General features: G+C 42.6%; 1 protein-coding gene across 2 annotated transcripts in view; it reads right to left on the bottom strand.

The window, feature by feature from the left end:
- Positions 1-24,853, bottom strand: part of ATP6V1A (ATPase H+ transporting V1 subunit A) — a 28,683-nt gene extending 3,830 nt beyond the window's left edge. Inside the window, exons 1-14 of one of the 2 annotated variants that reach the window (XM_050333896.1) lie at positions 24,757-24,853; positions 12,606-12,700; positions 10,815-10,943; positions 9,553-9,767; positions 8,705-8,842; positions 8,057-8,208; positions 7,063-7,225; positions 6,468-6,576; positions 5,528-5,650; positions 5,324-5,438; positions 4,182-4,245; positions 3,219-3,422; positions 1,765-1,859; positions 397-568 (exon numbers count right to left, since the gene is read on the bottom strand). In XM_050333896.1, coding sequence (XP_050189853.1) covers positions 397-568; positions 1,765-1,859; positions 3,219-3,422; positions 4,182-4,245; positions 5,324-5,438; positions 5,528-5,650; positions 6,468-6,576; positions 7,063-7,225; positions 8,057-8,208; positions 8,705-8,842; positions 9,553-9,767; positions 10,815-10,943; positions 12,606-12,687 — 1,761 coding nt within the window. In that variant the 5' untranslated portion in view covers positions 12,688-12,700; positions 24,757-24,853. Of the gene's footprint in view, positions 1-396; positions 569-1,764; positions 1,860-3,218; positions 3,423-4,181; positions 4,246-5,323; positions 5,439-5,527; positions 5,651-6,467; positions 6,577-7,062; positions 7,226-8,056; positions 8,209-8,704; positions 8,843-9,552; positions 9,768-10,814; positions 10,944-12,605; positions 12,701-16,136; positions 16,314-24,756 lie in introns of those variants that run through there. The other variant, XM_050333895.1, reaches the window with a different exon arrangement.
- Between the last annotated feature and the right edge of the window lie 281 nt (positions 24,854-25,134).

The following is a 25,134-nucleotide window of genomic DNA, read 5'->3' as shown; positions in this document are numbered from 1 at the left end:
ATCATTCACTTTTTAGCACATTCCTGGATTTAAAATTCAGGCTGCTTTTATCTGATAATGGTCTCCTTAGAACATGTTATGTATTTTTACAGAATTTTATCACAAAACCCCCAAAGCAAACAGGAAAGGTGCTTGTACTGTTACCATGACTGTATGTAACATAAAAGAGGCTGCTGAAGATGGGGTTGCCAAGGCTATGCAGGCAGCACCACCCGACCAGATTTCTGTACCGACCATTCCTGTGCCCAACAAACAACTGCGTATTCAAATGATTGCAAAGAGTCTCTGTTCACAGACCTTTATCTAAGGTCTTGAACCATCACCATTGAATACCAGCGTTTCAGAGGCCCTGGAAGCTCCCAGAAAGCAGGGCAGCCCACTTCCTTACAAACATACCTTGAACTTCATGGAGGTAAGTCTGTAGAGGATTTCGCTCATGTTCTCTCGGATGATGGACCACGTGATCTTATTGTCACTCTGAGCTGTGGTTTCTACAGCACGGCGTGCCATGTCATAAAATGCAATCATATTGGAAAGCATTCCCACTGTTTTATAGAAAGGGCAGAACCTGATGGAAAAAGAAGAGAACCCATCAGGCATCTTGGAACAGTTAACAGGACTAGCCTTTGCTCCTCTGGATTCTCACCTGACAGCAAGAGTACTAGCCTGCTTTACTCCTGGTATTTTTAATATATAGTGTCAAAGGAGAGGAGCTGACTCAGAGAGGTCCCATATTTTTAAATAGGCGAATTGCAGGCCAAGGCCAATCATCCTGAAGTGAGGTTTCTGAAGCAGCACCCAAACACTGGATAAAACAGGAGAAAATAGGAACCAGTGCTCTAGAAGTCTCACATGTCAAACTGTGCCAATGCTAATGAGGAAAGGAAAACAACTGAGCAGCCATTGGAATTCCTCCTTCCAGTTCTGTCCACCAAGGGAGCAGGCTTCCTTCTAACCGTCTGGGATAACCTGACAGCTCTGGAGGTTTCTTTGCTCACAGAAAAGGGAGTGTTTCTATAACAAGCACTTCACACGCAAAAAGCTCTGTTTTTAATGGGTAGATGATTGCCATGAAAGGCACCTCATTATTATTTATGTGTTACTTCCTGTGCTTCCCTATTGCATACACGCACACCTGCCCTAGTAACCTGATCAAAGGCACACACCATTACAAAATGATGTATGTCTGCATTCTTAGTGATGAAGTACTCAGGAATTCCCGATCTACCTGGTTGGGGAGTGAGATGAAATACAAAAAGACCCCTTGCCAAGGTGTGAAAACACAAGGATAGCATGGAAAGAAGCAAAGCAGACTGGGATAATAAGCACTGCACCAGGGAAAAAGATAAGGAGTATATATCTTCTGATGGCTCAAACTTACTCACGAATTATGCAACAGTAACTGAAAGCAGACTGTTGAAGTCCCCTGTGCATTGATGGAACAAACAGGACAACTTTGGATGTTGTCCGCGAAAATAAAGCAGTCGTCTCCTCAGAAGAGAGACACTGCAGAAACATTGGCTGAACTGAACATTAGATGAGAACCTGAGAACCCCAAATGGCGTGTACTGCATTCAGTAGAGGTCTGCATGCCTTGGGCAAGACAATGTGAATGCATCGTTCAGTGGCCTACCTAAGCACAGTTCTTCCATTCCTTTATGGGGAGTAACATTCACTTCAGCACTGGTCAGTTTGCAAGCAAAATAACTGTTGAAGTCCAGACTGCACAGGACTAAGAGGGCAGAGTGTCCAGTCAGATCTCACCTGTCATAAGGCGTATAACCATTCTGTTGCAAAAAGTCATCTTTGATCAGCTTGGCAACCTCCAAGGTAATTTTATCCGTTTCTGCTAAGGAAGCCTAGAAAAGTAAGGTAAATAGTTAGTTTAGTACTCAAGTCCATGAGGACACAGTATGTCCTAGACAAGAGGACCTATCTTTCAGTACCTGTCTCCTTCGCACCCTCTTAAGAAGGCATCAAGCAAAACTATGTGTTTTGGGTATTTCTCACTCCCTGCTACAGAACAGCCAATTTAACTGATTGGCCAAATTAAGATGGGCCAAACAGTCAGTAATTCTGCTTTAATTCTACCTGATGAGAAACAGTGGAAAGAAAGTTTCCTTTAAGATAACGGAAAAGCCACCAGACACAGAAGGTTCACATGGCTTTGCTATGAGATATGTTGAAACATCACCTTCCTATGTAAAGAGATAAATTCATTCTTACCTTCCTCAATTCCTATGGAAGAAAAACTAGATCTCAGCATGCTAGATCAAGAAGTAATATTAAGGATTTGTAATAGCCTGCACAGTCACCAATGGCTTTTTCCTGGCTGGCATTCAAGGAAAGGAAAGGAGTTGATGACAATGCCTGTCATAGAACACAGGACAGCCACAACCCTGTTGCACACTGCTGCTCTTGACACCATACGTCATTCTTCTCCACCTTCATCGTCCTTCTGCTAAACCGAGCCCACTGAGTTTTAAGTACCCCAACTTACTTTCTAGACAGAAAGTTTAGACCTTATTTCACAAGGAGACTAACAGAATTCTGAGATTAAAAAAAAAAAAAGTATGTTTTTCCACAATTCCCCTTTCTAAAGGTTTGTTGCAGTTGTTAGCCAAGCCTAGACCAAAAGAAACTGTCAAAGATAACATCTCTGAGAATCACCAGTTCCAACACTTCTATCATGGGAATAAATGCCTAGTCACAAGCACTGGCTTATTAATATCCCTTCCACACCAAGGAACCAATTCTACTCTGCTCTGTAAACTGGTCTTTTAGAATACAGTTCTGTAAATAGAAAACTACAAAAGGCCCTATGACCCCATTTCCTTTTCTTCGAAGACACATTTACAGAAGAGAGCTCTACTAGGCAAGATCTGGTGAAAGGTCTCATCTTGGTTGGGCTAGAATATCTGTGAATAGACTACAACACTGAAGCAAGTGAATTTACATGAAAATTTACATAAGAAAAGTAGCATCACGCCAAGGTTTAGCAAATCTAAGAAAGTATTGGCCATTAAAAGATAAACAACATGTAATAAAACTGGAATAAAAACCAGTTTGAGACAGCAGAGTGACATCTCCCAATGACTTTTTCGCGCTATGCCGTATCCGTAGGGTCTGATCTAAGACACGGCCAAAAGCCTGCATTAGCCATAAGGAAATGGAGGATGGCTCATGGATACCACATTTCCTCACAGCTGGTTACTCACCTTCCCCACAAGCTGCACAATCTCTGCAAGGTCCTCTTCCTCCTGTAGGATCTCTTTGGCCTTTGTCCTGAGAGGGACAAACTCTGTGAAATGCTTGTCATAGTACTCGTCCAGGGCACGCGTGTATTTGCTGTAACTGATCAGCCAGTTGACGGATGGGAAGTGCTTGCGTTGTGCCAGCTTCTTATCCAGGCCCCAGAAAACCTGTCAGAAGCCAGAAAGATCAACCAGTGTTCCAAATCAAAACTGAACCAAAGTAATTAAAGGCAATTAAAAAAAAAAATACAGAAAGCAAGTCTGAGCAAACATAACATGGCAAAAGCTATCATAAAATGAAAGCCCAAGAGAGAGAAAGCAAACCTTCCTTATGTTCATCTAACTATAGCAGTGACTTTCAAATACACTTCTCAAAAAACAGTGCATCTTTTAAGCTGAGTTCAGAGTTACTCAACTTGAGACTGTTTGTTAGGGAGTAGTCAACCATATCAAAAACACTGTCAATGATGGCATGTAATTAAAGTGGAGACCCATTAGATGTAACTGATTTTCCCAAAACAAGACTTCAAACAGTTGCAAGACATTCATCTCCCTGTCAGCTTCTCTGAGGATTTTTTGTGGTTTCAATGCACCTGTATTAAGAATGGCTTGCTTTCCATCTCAGCTGAGAGACACATCTGAAGTGCAGCTTAATGGGCAGCAATCAGGAAGCACACAGGTATCCCTGAGCAGTCAGCATTGGAATGAATTGCTACCTTTGCACCCTCTTCCAAAGGGATCTCAAACACATTACTTCAGAAACCATCTTATAAGGTCACCTGTTAGAACATTTTCCAAAGCACCCTACAAAGCTGTGCCTGTGTCAAATCAAAGCTCTCACCCCAGCCACTGGCACAAATGTCCCGAAGCACAACCACTCTGACTCTAACAATGTGGACAGAAGAGCTGCAATATTCTGGAACGTACCTGAACAATACCCAGTGTAGCAGATGTGACAGGATCAGAGAAGTCACCTCCTGGGGGTGAGACACTGAGCACGAAGAGATAAGGAAAAGTTATCAGAGTTTCTCTTCAAAGTGAAGTCCTGAACACATGACTGCACAGCTCAGTGATCAGAGAAACCAGAAAAGTCAACAGAATTTCAAGTAAGTAACAGATTGGAATGTGTTTGCAGAAAGTGTTTGATGCATACCCACACAGGTGTAATACCAAGCATACCATGAAATATAGTTACACCAGTGACTGACAGTATCAAGGTGATTTCAGTCACTTTATCTCCAGGTAGTAACTCCAGCTTGGATTATCCAACCTGTCTCAATTGGAACAGATTCAGCAAGTGTGCTGATAGCACATCATGAAACACAGTGCAGTGATTATTTTACAGAGAACAATATCCCACTTTGAAATTATTTCAGATATTCACCTATACAATGAATACCTCAACTTCCAACATATGCCTTCCCAGAAATTAAAAAAAAAAATCTTCCAATCTCAAAAGCACAGTGCCCCTGGGTAACATATATTCTGGACAGCAGAACTAGGCAGAGAAAAGAATGGACTCCAGGTGTTCTTCCAGAGGCTCTTCTGAAAACATGGGAAATTCACTTTGCCCATCATAGGATATACAAACCAGTAACCCCTAGGAGAATGCCTGGGGACCAAATTCTTTTCACAGCCCATCACAGCCTGAAATATGCTGCTCCATGTAATTCTACTCTATTTGAGCAAGAGAATCACGATTCATTATGCCCCCAAGTGCACACACTGCTGCTCTAACTGCCCCTTCTTTCCAGCTCTGAGCATGGTTTGACATTCTTTTCAGAGACAGCTCTAATGACATTCTTCCCTGCGCCATTTGCTCCAATTGCTGCGAGTGACTGTGATTCCACACCGTGAAGAACTACCTGTCCACATTCATTCCTTCTGCTCCCACGCACAATTTATCACCAGTTCTGGGTGAAGAGAGACTAAGTATCTACCTACTCATTCCCATATTTTTAAGTTCTGCAGCTGCACAGAACAAAGCCTTTCTGTCTGAAAAACAGGTACTCTGACATACAGAAACACGAACTGCCACCAACAGAAAGGCAAAGCAATGCAACACTCACGCTCCAACAATGCTGACGCTGCCTTCCCTTTCAGGATTTCCCAGACACTTCACTCTGCCAGCTCGCTCATAGAAAGAAGCTAGACGGGCACCAAGGTAGGCTGGATAACCACTGTCTGCAAACACCAACACACAGGAATTGAGTCAAGGGCTCAGAGTTTAAAGCATTGCATTTACAAGACTAGACTGAGGAAAGACTACTCACCAGCTGGCATTTCAGCCAATCGCCCTGAAATTTCTCTCAGGGCCTCAGCCCATCGGGAAGTGGAGTCTGCCATCATACTGACATGGTAGCCCATGTCCCGGAAATACTCTGACAGGGTGATTCCTGGAACAAAGACAACATGTGCTGCAGGATACAGTTCAGAAAGGAATTCTATGCTTGCATGTCGTCAGTAAGATGCAAATAAGCCAAATTATTTGAGTTTACATTTTGATGGAAACAGATAACGAAAGTTACTCTTTCTTCCCACTTGATCACATCCCTGCTGTCTTTCTGTTGCTACTGTTCATTTCTTCTCACTCTCCCCATTTTTGTTTATGAACCACTCTGACTCATCTCTCATTCCCATGTATTTCTTTGAAGAGACACAGCGATGTCATGGATGCTACTCTTTGCCTCATTGAAACCATGAACAAAGACTCTTCTTTCTGTAAAATGTCTCCTTCCCTTTCAAACTAGTAGAACACAACAGTGAGAAAAGGTCATGTTTTACCTTAATTATCTGACAACTGTTTGCATAAAAGAATTTTAAAAAAACCTCTAAGAGGTTGCAAAGGAAAGACAACTAACTTGCAAACTCAGAGAGTACTATTCCTGCCCATTAAGTGGCTGTACTTGTCAGCAAAAAGCTAGTCACAAACAAAAGGTTACAGAATTAACACATGGAGAAAAACTATAGAAGCTGCTGTAGTAAGTTCACCTTATAAAAAAAATTTGCTCGATATTTGGAAATGGAAATATCACGTGCAAGCAAGCCAGACTCAATTAAGATAATAAAACTTTGTGCAGGCAAGGTCTGAAAGGCTTGACTTCTGAAACTAAGCAGGTTTCCTGATACTGGCCATCTTGGGAACTGAAAATACTAGAGGCATGATAGCTTGCTCTATACACATAGCCTTTTTCATCCTCCTGTAAATCTTACCAGTATAGATGGAGGCTTCTCTGGCAGCCACAGGCATGTTGGAAGTATTTGCCACCAGAGCTGTTCTCTTCATGATGCTTTCTACCTTGCCATCGACTTCCATTGTTAACTAAAACACAAGCAAAGAAAAAAACCAAACTGTAACAGTAGTAAGTTTTTTTGTTAATTTTTTGTTGCCTTTATAACCCCAATGAAGCCTCACAAGCACTTGAACAACAGAACGTATATCCTCACATTTGTGTAGAATTCCACTTATGAATCCCCTGGGATTTACATTCTTCATGGCCACCTCAGATTGACTTTCCCACCTTGTAATCAACCAACACACCCAAGTCTCTTACTCCTTATTTCTGACAGTGAAGTTTCAACCCAGTAGTTCACACTATCTGGCTTTTCTCTCCTATTTTTAGATGACTGTGATGCAACAAGTTCCCTCACATACAGTAACAGGTAGGATTTCTGCCAGGGTTTCAAGACAGGTAAGATGATCTTTTTCAAGTCACTTTACCAATAACATATTTTATTCAGTTACAACACAAGTCCAGTAGCAAGTCTTCCCAAGAAGGTTTACTCTCCTTGAAATCTCCATACTAACCTCGGGGAAATCTCTCAGTACTTCAGACATTTCATTTCCTCGTTCTCCACAGCCTACATAAATGATGACATCACTGTTGGAATACTTTGAGAGAGACTGTGAAATCACAGTCTTTCCACAACCAAATGCCCCAGGAATCGCTGTTGTACCCCCTTGTACACACCTGAGTAAAGAAAAAGGATTCTGATTTACAAGGAACTCAAAAACAGCTCTCTTCCATCTTAGAATTTGTTTTCTAATAGAACTCCCAAATTAAAAGCAGAGTGACAGGAGTGACATTCAGTGTTCTGGGTGAGAAGCACAGAGGTATTCCAGTAAAGCAAAAAATTGAGGGAATAAACTATCCTTTTCTCCCACTGTCCTTGAAGTATGTGACTTATGCTGGTGCAACTTGACTTTTGGGTTTGAAACACAGCAGTTTTCACAGCTGGAAGCAGCAACAGAATGCAAATGCTAAGAAACGAACGACTGTACTAAGCTGTGTATTACAAGAACAAGCAACACGATATTTTTGGACCAAAGTAACTGAATCTACAGTCTTACACCTTAGCTGCTTAAGTGAGCATTTTGTGTTAGTTAAGTGCAACGGTTTTCATCAGTGGCAACCTCAAAATCATTGGGAACTACTCATCCTCAAGACCATGAAAAGAGATCCTACTCATGCATTGAAATAGAGGTATCAAGCCTGAAAATTCTAGCCTTTCTTCAGATTTGACATGATTATGTTAAGCTCATGCATGTCCATTCTTTTCTAGATCAATGCAGTAGAACTATTTGGTTAATCTTCTTTTTTTATCACTAGTGGATTCACCTGCCAAATACAGAAATATGAAACATTCAGCTAAATATTTCTGACATCATGCTGTGACACAGAGCAAAAGCTTGGTGTCTGTTTGCCCTTAAAATACCTAAAAGGCTCTAAGGCCTCCTCCTGCCTCTGCTTACTCCTAGGAGAAAGATTTCCTACATAGAAGAAAATAAAAGGTATACTCACGGAAAGAGGGCATCCAGCACCCGTTGGCCAGTTAATAAAGGGTGATTGGCTGGTAACTTCTCGGTAACAGGACGGACTTGACGTACAGGCCAGACCTGGACCATGGTGAACTTCTCCTTCACACCTTCAAATTCCAGCTCTAAGACAACATCCTAACAGAGAACATCAGACATCTGGAGTAGGCAAACAGCTGCATGCTGGAACAGCACACAAATTCTCATTTCAACTACCCCATACAGCTAGGTCTTTGATCTCTTGGAACCTCAACACACTATCATCCCCTCTCAAGAGAAGCCTCTTTCCCATATTTACAATACCACTAGGGGAAAACAGTACAAGATGCAGCATACGTTAAAAATTTGCTTTTGAAGAGCAACTGAATTTTACATATTCACAAGATACTGTAGATCCCCACAGAGGTCAACAAACATGGCATACTGAAGTGCCATGGGGAAGCCATGGGCATAGAATGTAACTGCAGAAGATAATGGTGCAATCTCTCCAGGCAGGGTCGCAGAAGTGATCATTAACTCAGACATCTTGTTGCATGAAACGCTTTCTAGTTATCCTCATGCAGAACAGAAAGAGTACAACCACCTCATAAAACAGACATGGAATAAAACAGCAACTGCTGTTCGGGAGACTTACTGAAGTGTCATAGTTTCCTGGAGGAGCAATGTATGTAACGGTACCCCTGTTCCGTGGGGGAAGCATGATTTTGTGTTTGATCAGGGAGTTTTCATTCACCACACCATAAATATCTCCACCAGTGATGTGGCTGCCAACCTAAAATCAGAATAGGTCTATTAGTCATAAGTTTTAAAAAAGAATCTTGACAAAGAAGCATAAAACATACTATAGCTATTAAGTCTAGCACTGTGATTACTCCCTTTATAAATGCTTTGTTACAGAACAGCAGTCCATTTACATAACTCATTACTCTAACAGCACATTGCTAGCAACACTATTGGTGCTTCAAGCACCTTTCAAGACTCAGGCAATAGCAATTACTGACAGATGCAAGGAATTTTCCTCCTTTCTTTTTTGCCTCTCAATTTAATGTCCTAAGTAGAGAAAGGATAGCGTATGCTAACCTGTAGGGTTGAAAAAAAAGATGCTACCAAGGGCTAAGGCCATGATATTTTCCAGCTCTAAGGCTATCTTCACCATTTGCAAAATGTGTGCTGCAGTCATTCTTTTTGCTCAGGTAACACCTGCTCCTGCTAATGCTTCCTGCAATTCCACGAGCTTCTTTACAGCTTGGGAAATACATTAAAACTTTGTAAATTTCTCATATGCAGCAGCAACACACGGTAAGTCACATCAAGTAAGTTCTGGTGATCCACATCCAGTCTCATACATCATACCACCTCCTAGCACCCCTTTCTGCAAGCATTAACCACAGCTCCCAGCAGTCACAGCCTTAGCACACTGCTCCAGCTCTAAGACCTGGGGGTAGAGGAGCAAGAGGGGAAGACAGGCTCAGCAGAACTTACCCGCAGACTTTTGGAAGGTGTGAAGTCCCATTTGACATCTCGGCTCAAAGCTGACACGTTGACACCTCTAGGGATATAGATACTTTTGGTAAGAGTGCTGATGTCCGAGAGAGGTCTCTGTATACCATCAAAAATAGCTCCCATAATGCCAGGCCCTAGTTCCACTGATAAGGGCTTCCCAGTACGGAGTACAGGGTCTCCTACAGAGACACCAGCTGAAGATTCGCTGAGGAAAAGTTCTACCAGAGCAAGGGAAAGAAACAGAGCAGAAGGTGTCACATGCACAACACCACACTCTTAAACCTCTCTTCTGACTGTGTTCCACATCACCATTTGAGAAGTATGTAGGCTTTATACTAAACACTGAATTTGCTAAAGCAACAAAGTTTGTCATCCTCCAGAGAGGCAAAGAAGTGACAAATATTCTGCTTTACAATCATTTGTTGAGGTCAGCTATATGGATGAGTTCACTGGAGTGACAGGCAGTGGGATGACAAAACATGAGACATTTCTTACGTCTTCAAACCTAGAAAACAGGTTTGACTATTAAAGTCAGATAATGTTACCAAATATGTAATTGTTTACTTCAGAATTTGTTTAGAGAGCACAACTGTTTTGACCTTGAGCCTTGCACAGCCAGTTTGACAGCAGCCTAGTTTTAAAGGGAGTTTGTCTAAGACCAGCATTATTGCCCTGCTCTGGTATCAAGTTGTCAGGTCTATGCACTATCTAACCTCCAAGATGCACAATGGACTTTTCTCTGCAAAGGGCCAGCAGCTGGGAAAAAGGCCCTGTGAGAATACAAAAGAAACATCTGAAACCTATATAAAACTCTAGACATTAAATACAAGTTGACTTCAGAGAGCCCTATGACAGGAACCTCTCATCAGAAACCTAAGAGTAGACTATATTCAAACTTGTTCCATGTATTAATGGAAGGCTAACAGATGATGCCATCCAAAATGATAAATTTCTAGGTAGAGACAAGAGGTAGTCACCAGTTTACCAATGAGCACTTCAGAATAAAGCTTTCCACCTAAAAGTGTTTTAAAAAAAAGTCTCTTCGCTACACAGCCACACAAGGTAAGATTTACCTCAAAACCACCAGAATTTACAAAAAACCTGCAGAATAGATGTCCTGCTGGAACCTGAAATATCAAGGCCTTGTCCCAGTCAACTTTTTTCATTATCATCACCATAATCACCACTGTGTTCTGGACTGTGCAGTCTGGCACGCTCGGAGGGATCAGTGAAAAGGATACATGTTTCTTCATACACCTGGACAGTTGCCAAATCACCTTCCAGTCGGATAATCTCCCCGACTAGTTCACTGTGTCCTACTCGTACCAGCTCGTACATAGCAGCACCTGCCATGTTACACGCAGTGACCACTGTAAAAGACAGGCACACAGGTGAATGTTTTTCCGGTAGTTCAGGTGATTTACTCATCAGAAGTCAGTAAGAACTGCACAGCATAAGCCTGATATTCACCCAAATCAGACACACGTTCTCCATTTCACAAAAGGCTGCCCCAGCTCCTGGTATTTCTAGCTTAAAAGTCAAAAGAATAAGTTTCCCTGCACTTTTCACAACGTTCTTTAAGCACAGTAAGAGGACACTATCAGAATGTAGTAGCTCACAGACAATTCATGCCATACTTTCTCTTATCTGTCCTGACAGATGGCAAATGTTGAGGGGCTTAGAGAAGCAGTGAACTTCGACAGACCAGTTACACAGGCACTTCTCCCTTGCAGTGAGCTGGGCCACATTCCCATCTGGCTAAACTAAAACACACAGGAAAATGGCAAAACTCCCCTGATACCTGGTAGTTACATAAATCTGTGGTTGGGGACCAGCATTTTCAAGTTACTCAAACTTCTATTTTCCTTGGTAGCATTTGGATGCTGACAAAAACTATTTCCATGGATAGATCAAGACAAGGCACCTGCTAAATGCAGATGACAACAAAGTTTTCAAGAAAACACTATTTTTTATTTTGTAGAAAAGTGATGTCTATCTTAGGACACTTTCCAAAGATGTAGAATATTTTACAGCATGTTTTGGGCTTGCAACTTCCTGCTGCTTTGAGTCAGATTTCAGCAGTCATACATGAGGGCCTAGTTGCTTTAGAACAAAATTTATTATGTCTTGTATATTATGATCTCAGTAATGCACACAGGATTCAGATATTGACACAAAAATACATTTTCTACTTCTTGAGAAAGAAAGTTGTATCAATTTAAAATGGCTTATAAGTATCACTTCTACAGTTAAGGAATTGGTAGTTAAAGAACCTGTGTCTATTCAGATAGATGCAAGCCAAAGGAGTTTCTCAATCACCAAATAAGCTGAATTAACAAAACCACTTGCTATTCCTTCTGTTCTCACATTCTCATTCTTTCCTCCACCTCTTGAAGAGAATGCAGGAGGGAGCAGAAAAGCCAGTAGAGTCTGCATATATTCAAAAGCTGTTTCCATGAGACCCTAAAGAGAGTATTTAAGCAGATAAAGATGAAGGAAGAGTGCTCCTTCTCCCAGCTGCAGTACCACCACACTCTGCCACCTTCCCTGATTCTTGCAGCTCCTTGCTGAGCTCTTCCAGCCCATGGTGCAGTAACACAAAACAGCTTGACACTGACAGGGGCTAAATATTTCAGAAAGCACAGGGGCAAACTGCATTTTAGTAAGAACAGACTATATATCTCACACCCATTTAGAGAAGGTTAACACACTGGGCCTGCAGATTTCTGAGCAAGTAGCTTTACCTCATACAGAAAGCTTACCTTTTCTTTTTATTATTGTTGCTATTATTCAACTGCCTGTTTCTGCTCATTACATTTTTAAAAAAGATTATTAGTAACATCTGATTAGCATATTTTTAATGTTTTATCAGACTGTAAGTCAGTGATCCTCCTTAAAGCTCCTCCCCTCCAAAAAACAGATGAAAAGCACCAGCCAGAGCTCTACTATATTTCTCCACTTTCAAGTGAACAAGATTAACAAGACACTAGATGAAACAAAATCTATGATTTCCTTTACAAAATAATACCTACCAGGTCCTGAGACTCCATGAACATAGCCAACAAAAGCCTCTCTGTCCTCATCACGGATTTTGGGGAGCTTGGAGAAGTCCATTTTGCCTGTTCAGCTGTACAGAAGGAAAAAATGAGAGTCAGTTCTGAAGAACACATATGTAATATGTTCCTCCTCTTCCTCCCCTCTGCATTCTCCTTGTTTCCAGTCTGAAAGAATTCTGAACTCATAGCCTGAAGCACCTTAACCACACTGATTTTAAAGCTGTAAAAAGTTAAAAAGTAACTAATTTAAACAAACAAAAGAACTAAGATTGTTTACTGCAGAAACACAGGAGTAAAGTATCACTCCATAATATGCTCCAAAAACTGCTGTTGAGTGAAAGAGCTGCACTCCAAATATGCCCCAACATTGCCCACTGTTTCTAAGCTTGGTAATAGGTAATTTAAACAACAGAAAATCTCTTTTGTCTTCCACATCTCATCTACCCTCCTTCAAAATCCTGAGTTTTCCACAATTCTGAGTGAGCAAGAGAATGTTCCGGGTCTGCTTTACTGCCACCAGTTCTCTAAAAAGCCATACTACAAATATTGATTGTGAAAATTTTATTTTTGCTATCTTCAGCTGCTGAATCAGAGTGTTCAAAGGAAGAAACATACACTTTCACAAGCACCAGTACACGAACAGGTGAGTCCTTTCTGCGTGCCTCACAGCTATGTATTATGCAGTCTTTGCTCCCAGTGAAACCCATGGACCATTATAGAAGAACCGTGCTTGACTAAAACCCCCAACTTGCAACAGTTAAACAACAGGCTGTCATCTTTTGCCAGTACCTGTTTGGAGAATCTAAACAACTGTCACGGGGAAACACTGTTTCATATACAGTCTTCCTCCATCCCTGTTTATCTTGTGATGGACGGCTGGACTGTCCTGCTTCTGGAGCAGATATGAGTATTTAATGGTTTTGCTTTGTGAGCCCTTACCATGCTGTGTTACCTTGGAAACTGATTAGTATTAGAGAACTGTCAGGTCACTCTCTCCCCATTTCTACTGGATTGATACACTTAGGACACAGCCCTAGTGAAAGGTGTGCTCTGGCAGCCCCAGCACCCAGTGCTCTCTGTGCTAATCAACAGGGCCCATCCAGCACAGGCCCACAGGTCAGGGACGTGACTGTGCGAGGCATCTGTTGACACTCACAGTCTCTGTGAGAAGCTTGATCTAATGCACATCTTCTGCAAGGCAGCAAATAAAAAGGCATATTCAGGCTGCAAAAACAGCCCCATGTTCAATAAGCAAGACAACAACTACATTGCCACCCCTTGCACCACCATTAAAGGACGCTTTTGTGTTCTTCAGGAGCAGTAGCTGACCTCAGCTACTCTTAATATCTTACAACTGTTTTCCAGCTTTTTAATACTACACTACAAGTCCTCTGCCCCTCAGCCTCTTTACCAATCTAAATATTTTAAACCAGTGGCTCTGCTCTGTAAGAAAAAGATTTCCCACGATTCCAACCCCTTATTCAGCCTGAAGGAATAGCTTCTTCCAGGTTCCATGTCTCTCTAGAGTGGTTTCTGTATCATGGCTGCCACTGATTCGTTTCAAAGCAGCCACTCCAACAGTTGATGATGACTCAGTCACCACCAGTCTGGAGCAGACTGGTCTTGAGACCAAAGGCTAAGTCACGTACCCCTCAGATCCCTCTACTCTCCATAACCATAGTTTATTTTTCACACTGCCTGTTGTTTAGGCCCAGAAGACAATTTTAATTTCACTGCTTTTTTCTCAAGAGCCTCCTCTGACAAATGGCAGAGGGGAGGTCCTCACAAAGCAGTCTGCAGATCCTGAGCAGCTGCTAAGAGCTGGTTCTGATCAGACTAACATAACTATCTCATCTTTTTTGCTTTGAACAACTAAGACATTGCAAAACTCAAGCACAATTACTGTTCATACTGAAAAAAGTAGTTGTCCTTATAAATCTACTTAAAACATTTACTTCAACATACCATACAGAACAATCTCTAGAGTCCCACGATCAAAATCTTCTACAGAAGCACAAAAAAGAGAGAGTGACATCAAATTCTCATAACTGAATTAGTGATGCTGCCTGGCAATTAGACAGGGTCCCATATGAAAGAGTCAGATTACAAAGGCAAGGAAAATCAGAAAGAACACTGGCCAGTTTCAATTTAAATTAACTTTTCTTCCTAAATAAAGCCTTCTTGAGGAGACTGTTTATCTTTCAGGGAGGCAAGCAGAAACCTCAGATAGTCATTCTGCAGTTAAGTGGCAACATCCTCACAGCCAGCACCTGCCTCTCCTGCTCTTGTTGCTGCTCTGCTCTCTCTCCCTTCCTACAGTTACCTTTCCAAATTGCTGGCGGAGCCAAGTAAAAGAGAAGGGGATTCCTCCACTAGACCACCTAGCAACACACCAATAAACCCTTCGTTGAGATGCCTAGCATCTGCACCAACTGCTTTTAAACACATACCTATTAATTATTCCAAGTGTAAAAGATGTGATTTCTTCCTCACCTTTGTTTCACCTCCTCTGTACCTCCAAAGTATAGTCTACTCAAAGCCAGTGCTCACCCAGTCAAGCTGACCTCTTTTTAAAGGGCTTTTAACACAACTTTTAACAGTGAAAAAACAAATGAAGAAAAAAAAAAAGCTGTTATTCATCTCTGCATCATTCTCTTGTGCTTGTGTATTAGCACTACAGATTTTCATTTTAGATGTAGAAGTCCTTGAGGGCCAAAATGTTGCCTTATGTACCTAGAGCCTTAAATGTTTTCATTGCCAGTACTCAGAGAAAATGAAATTCTCTAAAGCATGTCAGGATTTGCTAAACACAACATCAAGTGTATGGAGGCAGTATGTACTTAACCCAGAAGCAACGGTAGCTGGCCATTTTAGAAATCTACTGAGCTCCTACGGCCTTTCAGAGGCCTCTTGCCACTGTATATTAGGCACTATATGCAATTCCCTCCTACAAAAGTCCACTTGCATGTGTACACAGGATATTAGCTTAATTTTAATTCCCTTCTGAGCAAAGATGCATCTTGTATCCTTTACAACTTACATACAGGAATCTTTCCTGTCTAAAACAGTTCACCAATTATTTTAAACATGCTCTGAAGCTCTAGCAGTCATATTCTGATTAACAGCATCAGAAATCAAAATATTACTTGCAGCAGAACCTCCTCTGACTTAAAGGTGATCTATTACACTAATTTTATAGCCATAATTAAATAATAAAGTGCCTATAACCTGAGCTTTCTACATTGGTTTCTCCCCAGCACAGCAATCTGACTATACAGTAACCCCAAAAATGTAACTGCTCTGCTCTCAGTGCTGGAAAATCTATTTTCTACCACAGTTCCTTGGTTTTGGTTCAAGCATTTCATCAGACCCAAAATCTACACAATAAACTGCCTTACCAGAAAGATCTCTTCAAAATTAAGAGTCGGGTAAGATTTTCAGAAGGAGCCTTTTTGCAGCAAGGAAGAAAATCCATGACAATTTTATCACATAAACACTGATTCTTACCTTCTTTTGCAGAAACAGGGAGTAATAAAAATCCACAGGCCCAATTCAAAAGCAGGAATTCAGCAGTTAATCATCACCACTTACAGAATAATTGTCCTTCTAGTGCCCCTACATAGAAGGATGAGAAAGCCTGCTGCAGAGGGGAAAGAAATTTCTGCCACACAGCAGAGGCATAACCACCTGACTTGATGAGTCATCAGTCTCTCTCTCTCTCTCCCACCAGCACCGAGGAATGCCGCAATAGCAAATCAAGCCACCTAGAGCCCAGCTGAACTCCCATCTGTGCCCTCCTTACTGCACGGGACCGAGCAGAAGAAATTAAAAGGATTCAGCGTTTGCATTAAGGGCCTCCTACAAAGCCAGTAATCCCGATGTCCCAAGTGGTGCATAATACTACACAAAGATCCTTGAAAGTGAGATGCAAGCTTTCTGCTGGAATGTGTTTACTTGCCAGCCCACAGTGTAATAGAGCCATGTCAGTGTGTGCCCTGCTCTGGAAGAGCTTAACAGAATAACTGGTTAACAACAGACTGCACGGGGAGGCGCTGAAGACACAGTAATACTAATTTCCTGAGTACGTAGAACAGTATTGATTGTCTCCAAGAGTCTTGTGGGGCTTATGCTAAGAAGCCCTTCCCCTAGCCAGCAGCAGCACTGATGCAACTGCACAACATCCAGCACCTCAGCAGAGTGATGTGCCACCCCCAGTGACAGCTGCTGGAATCTGCTTTCAGAGATCGACAGGCACTGATACTGTCCTGTGTGCTGTACAGAACATGAGCAGCTATGTGATCTCTCCCCAAGAAGCTGTCTGAGCTGAAGAGTTCCCTGCAATCTTCATAACTTCTCAAGACTATCTATCTGCACAAGTTCTGGGATTAGCAACACTTCAAATTGGCACAAATGCTCAAATACACTAACCAAAACTGTAGTAAACAGCACAATATCAGTAATTCAGAAGCAGCAGCGGTCCATTAATAAGTCACCAGTGCTAAGACTCGTTCTGCTGGAGTAATTTTGAACTAAGGTAATAGATTTTACTATATCTGAAACAAACTAATGTATGCTGACTTCCTAGGGCAGAAAAATGGGAGTCAGAATATAAGCCCTTGCATTCAATTTCTAGGCAAGCTTAATAGGCATACACAGTAAAATGTAGCCAAACAAAGTTTCCCAAAGAAAATCCTGCCTCCTCCTTTTCTTAGTAAAAGCCTGGACATTACAGGATAGTAAAGATTACAACCCACACTGGACAATCAGCTTAGTGTCACACTTGGGTCATGCTTCAGAATCAAGACTGCCAATATCTACTGTGTTCACCTGAGCAGACTCTGGCACAGTGCATAAATCCCAGTGCCCAGCTGCATGAAGATCTGCTGCAAGGGCCTCATAAATAATACAGTAATCACTACCATAGATTTTCTGTAATTTGGATGGTTTATACTTCCCCTCCAACAGATAATATTTTAAAGAGGAAGTACTAAAAAAAAAAAATTCAGCGCCTAAGTTACTAGACAAATGCAGAAGTTCAACAGTATTTCCGTATCTAGAATTTGGGATATTGTCCCAGAAAAAACCAGCACGCCCAGAACAGTAACACAGGTCACTGGGAAAGGAAGCCAAACAGTATTCTCAGGAAATCTGTTCCTTCACACTATGCAGGGTTATAATTTTACTATAAAACGGCAGGGAAAATTACTCCAGATTTCTCAGTCACCAAACAACAAAACTGCTGAGGTTGAAAGGCACCTCTGGCAGTTGTCTACTTCCAACACCCTGCTCAAAGCAAGCTAATATAGGTTGCTCAGGGCCATGTCCAGAGGGATTTTGATCACCTCCAAGGATGAAGACACCACAACTCTCCGGGCAATCCATTCCAGTGTTCAGATACCCTTATAGTAAAAAGTATTTTCTTACAGTTAAAGGGAACTCCCTGTATCTCAGTCTGTGCCCATTGCTTTTTGTCACTTCAGCAGATACCACTGAGAAGAGTCTGGCTCTATCCTCTATGTTCCCTCCCGTTAGGTGTTTACATACTTTACACTAAGATCCTCAGAGCCTTCTCTTCCCAAGGCCACATAATCCCAGCTCTCTCATCCTCTTCTGCTATCTCCAAATGCTTCACAGTCTTGTGGTCCTCTTCTGGACCCACACCGATAAGCCACGTCTTCTACTGGAGAACCCAGAAACATACACAGCGCTCCAGATGTGGTTTCCACTGGGCTTAACCGAGGTGAAAAAACACCTCCCTAGAACCTGTTGGCAGGATTCTCCCAAATGCAGCCCAGGATAGTGCTGGCTGCCTTTGCCATGAGGACACACTGGCAGCTGATGCTCAACTTGGGGACCTCTAGTCCTTTTCAACAAAACCACTTTGCAGTCAGTCAGTCAGTCAGTCAGTCAGTCAATCCCCAGCCTGTAGTAGGGTTTGTGGTTATTCTGCCCCAGGTGCGGGACTCGGCATTTTCCTTTGTCAAACTTCATGGGATACCCATCAGCCTACTTTTGCAGTCTGTCAGGGTCCCTCTGTACAGCAGCACAGCCCTCTGCTACATCAAACACCTCCCAGCTGTGTCATCTGCACTCTTATGGAACCAGGCAGGAGCCATCTCCTGTGCTCGACACTACAATGTGGCTCAGTCTTCTCTCATAACACACACACCGTGAAGCTAATTGCACCAACCTTCTTGCCATAAGCCCTGAGCTAGAAGTATTATTTCCTAAACTCAACAATATGGACATTCATCCACTTAATTATTCCAGCTGCCACAGGGCACTTTGAGGCCCCCTCTGCACTGGGTAGATCACGAACCTGCTTAAGTGATGCTCAGCTACATATTGTGGACCCATCTGCAATCCTACAAGACAATTCATCTTTCATGCAACTTGTTTCTTGGGCACTATAAAGCCCCTTTCCTCTCACATGAGGCTTGCTCTACTCAGCACATGTACACATAAATCCAGGTGTACTGAAGAACAAAGACAGGGAAGAGAATCACGGTGCCACTGTCATCGCAGCACGCAATGGCTACGAAGTGAGACTGCGCGACAGGGAATTCATTAAGTCCATCTCGAGCTCCAACTGTCTCCTTCCTCAAAACAGGTGGGGACTTACCTGTGGGTATGCCAGTACATACCAGCCTGACACTTCAAACAAACATCATACCTTGCACACAAGCTAAACACATTAAAAATATATGTATATTCGATAGATATATACAACAAAAGCATATATTCCTAAAACAAAGGTGAGGTGTGAAGTCTGTTCATGCAAGACACCACCATCACAAGCTGTTACTCAAGTACCCAAGCTTTTATTCAGAAGCCCAGTTAGCTGGGCCCAGGAGATTCAGTTAGCCCAAAACAGGACCAGAACAAACTTGCGTTTAAACATGACCAAGAAGTTTGGAGCATGAATAAAACTAGACAGAAAGGCTGGCAATGCATTCATTGCATAACTGCTCTGACCCACTAAAGATCTGATCAGCTCAGTAGGCAACTGGCCTTCGGACATCAAACACAGCTGTCATGTTATATCTAGAATTGCTAAAGACCCTAGTTTAATAAAATCAAATACTCTTGTTACTAGAGAAAATCACATTGTTCATGTGAAAAAAAAAAAATCTTCATCAGGTGACTGGTTATAAACTACTGTTTTCTATAACAGGGTTTTCTACACCAATTCTTTCCTCTCAACCCAAAAGGCTTCTCCAGAGGAGGAAACAGATGATCATCCCCTTAGTTCTTACTTGCTACACTGCTTCACAATTTTACTATGGTGAAATATCTGACATGCCTTTCAGCCTGCTACAATTTCTGCCCGGTCTTTGGCTTGATAGACTTCTACACAAAAGAAAGATCTAGTGCAACTGAAATCCAAATCATAATACAGAATACTAATACAATATTCATTCCTGTGTTCTGCAGTGACCTTCTTTTCTTATCCTGATCCTGTCATCTAGCTGCTAGGGCTGAAAAGTTCTGCAGCCATCTGCTCAGTGTAATGCTCAGTCATTTCCTCCACATGAGCAATTTTCATTAACCTAACATTACTGCCAAACTAAAATCCACCCTTGCTTTTATTAAGTAAAAGTCACTCTCCTTTCAGGTGTATTGGGCACTGTAACTTGAAATACTTTTTATAGTTCTAACCTTTAAGATGAGAAACATTCAAATGAGAAGAACACAAAGCTGTAAGCAACTACAGCAACAAACCTTAGGAAAGTTCAGTACAACTGAAGATCTTACCTCAACAGACATAGGGTGTGCAATTTCACAAAACAACTGTTGCTAGATTTTTAAGTCAGGCTCAGTTTTACATACAGAAACATACTAATAGTTTGGGTTCATTAAAACACATGGGGGCTCCCCTTCGGGTGTCACCACTGCCCAACTCTCTTTCCCAAAGTGTAACAGATAAAATACTGAGCACAAGTTTAGAATAAGTATTTTATCATTGCATTTAACTTTCAGATCATCTTTAAAGTTAGGATATTGTGGAACCGTCAGTTTATTATACAAGGTATTTGGCAGCTATTTTGAGGAGCTGAATCAGGAGTAAGTTTGCATTAAAGTCTTTGAGAAAGATCCAATGTTCCTAGCAGAGAGAAGTACTCTTTTATAGCACCTTTGGTATAATGAAACACCTGGTTGGAATCACAACATATATACTGGCACTGGATTCTAGTAAAAGGATATTTCATTGAGGTTGACTTTTCCTGTAATGGAAAACTTCATCTTTATATTTTAAAGCAAGTGAAGTCACATTTGGAGATTTTATGTTCAATTAAAGTATACAATGAAGTATTTACAGCTTCTTTAGAACAGCCAGCACACCTCCAACATATTAAATTTTAACATTGTTAAACCACATATTGTGGTGATGCAAATTTATCTCATGATAACAAAAACCTCAGAATTTCAAGGATTTACAGGAAATTCACATAATAGAATTGCCTTGTTAGACATCCTTACCAATGTTATCTGCATTTAGTCAGAAACACCATTCCAATTTTTTTTCTGGACAGCTGCTTTTTCAGTTATTACTTCCATAGTGGGAAATGGAGTAATGATACAGTGTAACAATGACGAAGGTTTGCCTCACTAACTGATCTTCTTGGAAGATGCAGTTTCATTGCTCAGTTTCTAAAAAGCTGTTAATTCAGGCTGTTATATGAAACTTGCATACCCGAAAGTTTTTGTCCAGCTATAGTAAGTTATTCCAATACAGGTACAGTTTTCTCTCTATAAGTCAATGGCTTTTCCCATAACCTTTCCACTCCTCCTCACACTTGACATCCCAACCACAACAGGACTGCTCTTCGTGCTTAAGGCACAGAACGCAGACCAGCATCACAGCTGACATCCAGACCACCTCTCTTTTCCATGAACAACCACAAATCACTCTGGTAAGCAAGCATAACTATGGCAAAATAGAACGGTCCAGAGGCACCACGCACGTATGAGATCACTGTCACACAAATGATTTCTGAAGAGAGTAAGCAGTGACACTGAAATTCACTGTTACACAAACTCAGAGGAGTAGTCAAGCTGATGAAGCAAGAAAATAAATTCACCTAAAACTGATCATCTTCTGCCATCTGGTTAAGTGATAGTCTGCTAGACCAAGACTTTCAGGATTTAGCCATATACATCTTATAGGTTTTCAGAGTAATTTCAGTAAAGGCAGGCCTTAAAGGCAAAGTCTGTTAGAGCAGCCACATAATATATGGAAGTCTAGAAAGCTGGCAGCAAATGGTCATCCTTTCTAAGGCACAGAGGCACTGAACTTCAGAGTTTGGCAGAAATAGGAGAAATAAATACATAGATGAAATAAAGTAACCAAACAAAACGTATCTTTGAGACTGTAGAACTTACTGCCATGAGAGATGACCAAACCCAAGAATTCAGTATAAGCTTAGCTGTCCACTCTCAAAGGCGAGAAGGCAGTGGACACATCAAAGAGGAACAAAAAACCTTTTCATAACATAAAAGAAGGTACAACAGTGACAACCAGAAGATCCAGTCTAAGCCAGTTTTGCATGTTGGACCTTTAGGTGACTACTGTAATCCATAAGGGGAAAAAAGGTTTAAAAGTTCAGATTCGTTCTACTTCCTCCACTGAAGTAGGTCCCTATTTCTCTCTGCCCAGCTGGAAGATTAAAGAAGTCACATGTTTTAAGATGTTGAGTCAGAATGAATGAGCATGATATTCCAGTTGACTAAATGGTATGTTTTCCTTGGTACAATTCCAGCCTAAAAAAAAAGTCATATGGATACCATTGTTCAACAACACCTCAATATTTCCAAGCCTAAAATCCCCCACTTTTTAACCAGTGAGACAAGTATGGAGGAAAGAAACTATTTCAGGCAATGTAGTGGTGGGTTATTGCATGGCTTGTGTTTCGTAGGGTTTTTTTTTAAGAAGATTGAGAAAGAAAAAGGGGAACTACTACTTGGCCAGCAACAGCATTCAACATTTTATGGTCAACACCACCCCTTTACTTTTTCTAAAAGAGTAACCAGGAACATGGCCTTAGCTCACAAACATGCAATTTAAAACCATGAGGGGAAAACCATCGACTGGAATTTTCAGGGCTCAGTAACTCTTAAGATATCATGGTATCCAAACACAAGAGTTAAAGTGCAGTGCCTCTAAATGTCTCTTCAGGGAAATCATTTAGTAACCTGCTGGTCTGTAGCAGCTCTGGATGACAACAGGCAGTTCAGGCACCCATGTGAGTCTGGAAGATAAATCCACAAAGTCATACTGGGAAAAAAATTTAGATAACACAAGCACAGCGAGGCCCACAGACTTTAAGTCAGGATTAATTGGTATAAAATTGCTAATATATACTTAGACAAAAATAAAGGCTAAATTTAATCTAATGCTCTAGAAGTTAAGCAAACAGTACTAACCGTTCATGGCTCCACCCTAATATTAGCACTATTTGCAGAAAATAATTCTTGATTTGGAAAACAAAAAGGGTGCATTCACAGGAAACAGATCTCATGTTACTATTGCAACACAAGACTTCAACCCCCATCTGCACAGTCAGCTGATGCCAGCAGTCATTTTCCACTGTTGCCTTAATCTCTCCTTCCTTGTACTCTCAAGTTGATGCCCGTGGTGATTTAGTATTCCTCAGTGTCACACTTTGTCACCTGATTACAAAATTAAAACTAATTTGTTTCCCGCATAAAATAATAAAACTTTTCTAGAAGACTTCACATAAGAAACTAACAGGCAGAGAAAAAATAAGCCACGTTATTTTTGGTAATTTAAAGACCTGTAGACTCTGACCTCACTTCACACACTCTTAAGCAGAAAATAATAAAATGTTGATACAATTAAATATTTATGCTTGCTGGTCGTTTAAAGGCCTTTAAAAATACTGCACAGAAAAGCCAAACATTAGCTACTGCAGATCTGCAGTGTTGAAGTCAGCACAAATACAGCAACTTACAATTATACTGAGGATCTGCCTCAGCTACTCAAACTTCCACTCCCAAACGCCAGCTTGTATTCGCCATGTTCTCGCTGAAGTGCTACCAAGGGGTGGGTTAGTAAATTACCTCTAGCAGTCCATCAGCAGGTTTTCCTCCTTGTGCAGCCCCTCTCCACTTCAAGCGGTATTAGCATTTGAAATACCGTGCTAGATCAAATAGCCAGTGTACTTTGAAGTATTGCATTACAATGAATAAAACTATCACCAAATTGCTTTCATGCCCAGAAGGAGTGCAAGTTCTCTGAGGGAAGCCAGTAAAACCTTAGAAAGAGAGGTTTTATTTTATTTCTTCCTAAGAAAGTACATCACTTTGGGCAACTGCATTGAGTGGATGGATCTCGACACGTCACATACTGCAGTGTCACTGCCAACTGTAACATGCACAATATCATCCAGTCATGTATCATTTCTTTCTTGCCTGCTCAGTGAATGTTAAGTGTGCCGTTTGGAACACCTCACCTAAACCAGAATTTTTGCACTGTCTACAGGAATAGGAGCCGCATTTGGTGTGCCATCAGTATATTCAACCACAAAACAACAGGTGGGCTCCTCGGCTAGGGATAGGCTACAGTCAGAAGCCCGCAGGAGCATTCCTGCTCCATAACCTTGGTGCTCCGTCTCTGCGGGGCTGCGGTCAAGGCACAGACAGGCTCAGTTCCACCCACTCAAGATGGTGGGATGACCCGGCACTGAAACCCGGCCACTGTCGCCCCTTCCCTTTTTCACAAGGCATTCCGGAATAACCCTGGGGTATCTCGCTGGGCGTCTGCGAGATCGCTCAGCAGGTTTCTCACTCAGGAGCTGCTTCGCTTGCAGATCCCATCTCCCTGAGCAGCGGCACCGGGAAGCGCACGGCCGCCTTCCCGCTGGGACACGGCGGCTCCGTAAAGGTCGGCTGCCCGAGGGGCCCGGCGACACCCGCTCCGCAGGGCCGGGGCCGCGCTGCCTCAGGGAGCGGCTCCGCGGGGACCCAGTGCCGCTCCCGGGCAGGGACCGAGGCGGGCGGCGGGAGCCGAGCCCCCGCTTCACCGGAGCGGAGGACACGCTGCGGACACGGCCCGGGAGAAGCGAGGGGAGCGGTGGAGGGCGGGGGAAGGGCCTGAGCGCCTCACCTGGGCCGGCCCGGCGCGCCCGATCCGCCCGATCCGCCCGATCGAGTCCCCCCGGCAGCGACGGCGGCAGCGGCGGCACTCGATCAGCTGACGCCGGGCCCCGCGCGCATGCGCCGCGCCGCACCGCGCCGCGCACCGGAAGTGCCGGGCGCGAGCCTTGCCCAACTCCGGGCGGGGTTTCACCCGCCCGGCCCGGGCCGCTTCCGGGCGAAGGCGAGCCGGGCGCAGTAGGGCGCGGTGATTGGCCGCCCTGCACCACGTGGCAGCCTCGTCGCCCCGCCCCCGAGTCACGCGGAGGACTCCTCGTCCTCCCCCCGGGGGCGTGGCGAGGCGCGTGCGCGGCGGGGGCGCGCGGAGGGGCGGGGCGGGGGTCGCGGC

The sequence above is a fragment of the Myiozetetes cayanensis genome, unplaced genomic scaffold (genome assembly GCF_022539395.1).
Source record: "Myiozetetes cayanensis isolate MyiCay16 unplaced genomic scaffold, myiCay2020 scf5-8, whole genome shotgun sequence".
In the NCBI taxonomy this organism is placed as follows: Eukaryota; Metazoa; Chordata; class Aves; order Passeriformes; family Tyrannidae; genus Myiozetetes; species Myiozetetes cayanensis.
Note: the sequence above shows the minus strand (reverse complement) of the source record. Positions and strands in the feature narration are given on the sequence as shown.